The 6,000-nt window shown below is 34.2% G+C and overlaps 1 protein-coding gene across 1 annotated transcript in view; it reads left to right on the plus strand.

Moving 5' to 3' along the window:
* The window catches only part of LOC128871225 (protein lap4-like), a gene marked incomplete at both ends in the record, with an annotated part of 29,573 nt that extends 23,582 nt beyond the window's left edge, over positions 1 to 5,991 (plus strand). The window contains one exon of the mRNA XM_054113313.1: positions 4,603 to 5,991. Within this exon, the coding sequence (XP_053969288.1) occupies positions 4,603 to 5,991 (1,389 nt within the window). The remainder of the gene's footprint in view (positions 1 to 4,602) is intronic.
* Between the last annotated feature and the right edge of the window lie 9 nt (positions 5,992 to 6,000).

A 6,000-nucleotide genomic window follows, 5' to 3' on the forward strand; every position in this document is an offset into this window, starting at 1 on the left:
AAAAATGAAAAAAAGAGATATATTATTAAGAATAAGTAAATATGCGACTACAAAAATTTAGAAAATATTTTTTGTGCGTGTTTCTTTTGGAAAAATGTACCATACGATATGTTTGTACGTACGTACATATGTTAATGTTAAGATTGAAATTTTGTTATAGCAATGTTGTTTGTTTTTTGGAAATCAAGTAAAATATTTTAATGTTCATCAAACGATAACAGTGTTACTATGTAAATGCATTTAAAAAAATATACAGAGAGGTTAATATATAACAGATACTGCTACAGCCACATATAATGTGCCCCAATACACACAAACAATTTAGTAAAACTTTCCTACTTGTACTGTATAACTACTTGAATATCATATTTTCCTACTCTAAATGGCTTAACTGTCTCAACAATGGTTTCGGTAGTCACATTTTTATGAAAATTCAATGTGATTTTCCATATTCAATACATTTTGCCATATGTATGTATGTATATATTATTCCAAGCTATTGCCCATATCTTGAAAGTCCAATCGATGTTTCTGTACATTTTGTAAACTACGTAACGATCTTGAACTAACTATTAGCAAATGGGGTAATAAATTTGTATGCAACTGAGATTGCATTTTATTGAATATAAAAAAAAAACTACTTTAACCACATCTGTAAACTACTACATACGAGTACATAGTTTCGTCGCGTTGTTAATTATATTGTTATGGGAATCCTTTGATGCCTTCTTACTCCTAAATACGTGTGCTATGTAACAAGTGTTACAATTTGACAATTGAGTTTGTCTTATGCTAATCCTAAGTCATTTTTAGTAAGAAAAAAGTTTACAACAGAAGTGCATGAAAAACATTTGACGTATTGTGGAATTGCAAGCGGTTACACATTTTTTTATTTTACGGAGTTGAAGTAACCTATTCCGCCAAGTCTCACCAAACTATTATTCAAAATTTGTTTTGAACTTCTCATACTGCCCGATATTTGACACATTAGAGATTATTGTGGTATGTAAGACAGGCCCTATTTGCTATAACCGTAATTAGTTGGGCCTTTATACATTTTTGTACCAAAGTTGATAAGTTCAGTTTTATTGTTTGGAAAATACGCCAGTGGTAAAACTTCGCTTGTCAAGGTGGTGTGCGGTAATTGCGGCACAATTTCATTATCTTTTTATAAACAAACCTATTTATAAAGGGATTAAGTGCATACAATTTTTCAAAATTGTTCTTCAATTTGTATAAAATTGCCTCTTGTGCAAAACTTAAAAACTATTTCGTATTAAATAATTTTCTTCTTAAAAACTTCCGTTATAAGTATGAAAGATGGGTGTGTGCTTATTGACCATTTAAATCTGAATTCACTATAGTATTTCAATAACAACAGACTAAACCGATTACTGTCAGCATTCTAAACATTTTGATTAATATTTATAATGTCTAACATAATTTAACATAATAATATAATTGGCTATTGTTTGTAAACATACTATAAATCTCGACTCCCGTATAGCTCCTGGTGACGCTCAAGCATGCATGTCCTGCAGCTTATTTGTGTGAGTGTCGGGTGCATGATGCTAATATCTAAAATTTTTGATTTTCATCATGCAAAAGCCGAGAACAAGTATGTGTGAGACGAAGCAAGTTGGTGTGTTACCCGACACGTCACCAGGAGCTATTAGTCTTGACAAAAAATTTACCATTAATATCGAATGTAAAAACGGAAAGAGCCTTCGGTTTCTGTAAGGAAAGCGAAAAAATGTTGGATTCGTTCGCAAGCGTGAGGTTATACGAGTATACACAACCATAGACTCGTAAAATGACGTATTATTGTTGCATTGAATGTGAAGCTCTAAAATTAATACGGCGGACCATCAAATCCAAACACTCATGTTCAAGGAACATATCCCAGTCTCTGAAAACTCACCCTAAGCTTATACAGGCTCTCAGAACATAAACACATACAATAAAAGGGGTACTCACAATCTGTTGCAACTAGTTCTACCGCATTCTATAGATAATTATCATTGCATATTATTTCCAATCCACCAAAGAGGTTAATAGCGTAGTCAGACAGCGGTGTTAATCGGGATTACGAGCGCAGTTAATTCTGATTAAAATTGTAGTTTGATAAACGGTTTTTACCCAGATTAGTGAACAGTTGATTTGCTTATTCGATAGTTTGGCAGTATTCTGCCATGATACTAAAAAATAATTATTTATTAAAAAAAAAAAAAAAAAACTAGTCTTAAATTGTCATTTCTCAAACTGCTCAGTAGTATCAAAACAATTAATGTAATTTCGAACGTGTTAATGCAAACTAGCATTATATCCAATCTTTCTTGTTCGTCTATTTAAAAGTTTCATTATTTTTGATGCACAATAGATATTAATTGGCATTCTTCGGATATGTTACTATCGAAAATTTCCCTAATCTGCTTAAATTATGAGAATTAAGTCTAGTTGGTAATCCGTATTAGTTTCACTTCATTCCTGAGATAATTCCGAATTAAGTCGTTAACTCCGTTTAATACCACTGTCTGTCTAGGCTATAATTTTCATTTGCCAAAAAACTACAAATTTGCAAGCCAAAAAATTAAGTGCATTAAATGCAACTGTGTAAATTAATTGATTAATTTTGTGCAAAAAATATATATATAAAAACAAACTAAAATGGACACAAAAATAATAAAAATACAAATAAAAAGCTTGTTTTGCAATGGCAACTTAATAAAGGCCGCTCACAATCCATATCATAAGTATATGTACATCTGTGCTCACAATAATAGCAGCTCGAGATATTGCAATGTTTTGCCTATACCTTCTTTTATTTACTTTTTTCCTTTATAAAAATATAGTTTATATTAAGACAAAAGCCATATAACTTAAAGTACACAATTTCACTCTTTTTAAAAGTTTTCGGAAAAATTTCTAGTATATACAACAACAAATACTGTATAGCTTAAAGTTAACTTTGTACACAGTTTGAAATTTTGAGTTACATCGCGCTGCTATTATGGCCAATGGCATAATTTTGTCGGACCATATGCACTGGATTGCGAATACCTCTATTTAGCACTGAAAAATTCGAAAAGTAGGAAGAGAGTAGGGTTTTAACTTTTATAATATATTGCAAAATAGTTAAAAAGTGGCATCTTAATTTATTGAGCACTTATGCACCTTTCAGATCATAAAATTTTATTCCGTGGGTATACAAAAAAAAAAAAAATATTTTAACTACATAATGGGAATGAAAGGTTACAAATTAGATTCTATTCTATTCTATTCAAGTGCTAAATAAAAAACTTTAAAACTTTATCGCTTTAAACGCACATAATTTCTAAAATTTTGCTGAATTTTTCTGCGCATAACCACCCAGGTCCCGCAGAACTTAAAAAGTGCGCGTATTCAACAGTTGTTTGTACTCAAAGAAACTTCCAAGGCCAGTCTATTAGTTTTGTTGCTTAAGTAACGAATATTGAAGTTGATATACTGGTTAATTCGATGAAATCCCTCCTTTAATGCAATAATTACAAAATGTTATTGAACATATAGATTCCTGAGCATTTGTGTACCTAATCCAATGATAATACAAACTAACAACAAATAAACTATATAAATATATCCATTGTCCAATGTGTAATTTATAGTGTAATTACGAACGCAAAAAAAAAAAAAATAAAATAAATAAAAGTAACTTTAAATGTTTTGATTATGTGTATAAAGGTGAATTTTTCTCTAAAACATACCTACATATGCACTATATATATACAAAACCTACAAGTATAAGTCGTATTATTCAATGGATGAATGAGTATTGATGAACAACTTTATAAAGGCCGTGAACATTTTCTATGTGAATCAGAAAACCTAAATAAAGTAATAAAAACTCAATATCTTCTCGAGTATAAAAATATAATAGTAATTTTTGTAAAAATTATGGAAACTTGAATTAAAATTGGTTTTATTTCTAATCTGGAGGGGTGTCTCAGGAGTTAAAGGTAGAGTTTTCTTCATGCCTTATAAGCTCGCCCTTGTATACGATTTTGTTTATGCTTTTTCTGTCTCAGAATTTGTTTTGTTGTTCACTTTTCACCAAATTTATTGCTTCTATATCTGTATGATCTTTAATATGTCTTCATTTGTCTATTCAGAATTTGCGTAAATATCTTCAATCGGCCTCAAATTTGTGATTCAGAATTTATTTACATCGCCGTGATTTTTCATCGATTCTAAAAGTGCTAATCAAAAGTATTTGTCAATAATTACTATTAAAATTCACTTTTAGTGCTTTTCACTGTCTAAGTTTTTATAAGTATCATTGTAAGTAAATCAATCATTCACTCAATTTCACATAACACTTTAATCAAATAATCTATAGCTATGTTTCTGAAGCACCCAACTTCTACTACTCAGTATATTTCCAACATACTCGTTTATTCAAGTTCCACCAGCACCAAAACCACAATTAGCACATATTCATATCACCTTTATAAACGCGCTTCAGTAAATGTTTTATCGCTTAACTAAATTTTTGGACATTGTACTAAAATAAATACATATTTTCTATCATGGACATATTTCCTTGTTCATAATAAAATTTAACAGAGGCGCACTCCAACTCTCCCTATACAGAAGGCGACAGCAGAAGCTATAACAAAGCCTAAAGATTCCCGTTATGAGTATAAAGAGATGGTAAAAAGTCAACCTCATGTTCGATGTGAGGATGAGAGCGCTCCCTTGGCGCACAAAGCTAAGAAAGCGGAACCTGTTTATATAATTGACGATGAAGACGAAGAAGAAGGGGAGAAAGAGTGTGTCGACGATCAAGCTGAAGATTCTAAAGATGAGGCCGAAGATGATATCGATGCGTTCTCGCCGAATATCTCGGCTGACCAGGGTGACACAGATTCTGACTATTTTGAGCGGCCTCACCCTTCGCCACGTTACACAAGTGATTCTGAGAACGACTACCGACCATTTCGACCCAACGTCGAGCGGTTGGGAAATATTTCTGGTCGCAGCACACCAGATCTCTCAAGTTCCACATTCGGTCACCGAAAATCTGTAAGTTTCGACTTGAGTGGCGATGAACGGTCCAAATCCGACTACGAACGTTCACGCACTCCTGATGGTTATTCACGGTATTACGATTCTGAACAAGAATACGGTAGCACTCGCCCTCGTATGCCACGCAAGGGCATATTGCGCTCGGCCAGCCCATCATCATCCAACAATTCGACACTGGAACGTTGCAAACGTCCCGAAAAACTGCCACCAATAGTGCCTACAGTGGCGCGTATCAAAGAAATCGATTCGCCCACAGTTCAACACGTCCGATCGTGTTCACCTTTATCCAGCAGGGATGGTACTAGTAGCGGCTATCGAAGTCCTCCACCACTACCTGAAAGAGTGCTGGTGTCTACTGAAATTGAAAGAGATAACCCATTCCGTGAAGCATTCCTCGATAAAACTAAAATTGATGAATACACTGAATTGGCAAAAGCTATGTCCAAATCTCCTTCAGCACTTAAATCACCGAGGGAACACTTTTTCTTTGGTTCGAAGTCGACTGAGAATTTGTTATCAGCAGAACGTTCAGTCTCAAGTGGCCGTAGTACTCCAAGTACAGTGATTAGCACACAGTCAAAATCCACCGAAGATCTACTGTCAAGCTCAACAGGTGCCAAACCAAAGAGAATACCGCCTCCTATAATGCCGAAACCGGTGACTAAGAAAGCTGAGCTGGTACATAATGTGGCGTTGGATGCCTTTCAAAAAGCTGATGTTGGTTATGGCGACTTTACGGTTTTCGAACACGATCCTACCACAAACACAATTCATGAAGTGAGTTCGCCGCCACCTCCGACAACACCAACACTCCCATTAACTCCACCTGCTGGTAGTATTGCAAAACTTCCCCTGCGTGTGAAAACGCCACGTAGTCCGTCGCGCCCGCGCGAAAGCCCACCTCCACCTCCACCACCCATCAATTATGCTACGATG

This window comes from Anastrepha ludens, unplaced genomic scaffold, assembly GCF_028408465.1.
Source record: "Anastrepha ludens isolate Willacy unplaced genomic scaffold, idAnaLude1.1 ptg000157l, whole genome shotgun sequence".
NCBI classification, from domain to species: domain Eukaryota; kingdom Metazoa; phylum Arthropoda; class Insecta; order Diptera; family Tephritidae; genus Anastrepha; species Anastrepha ludens.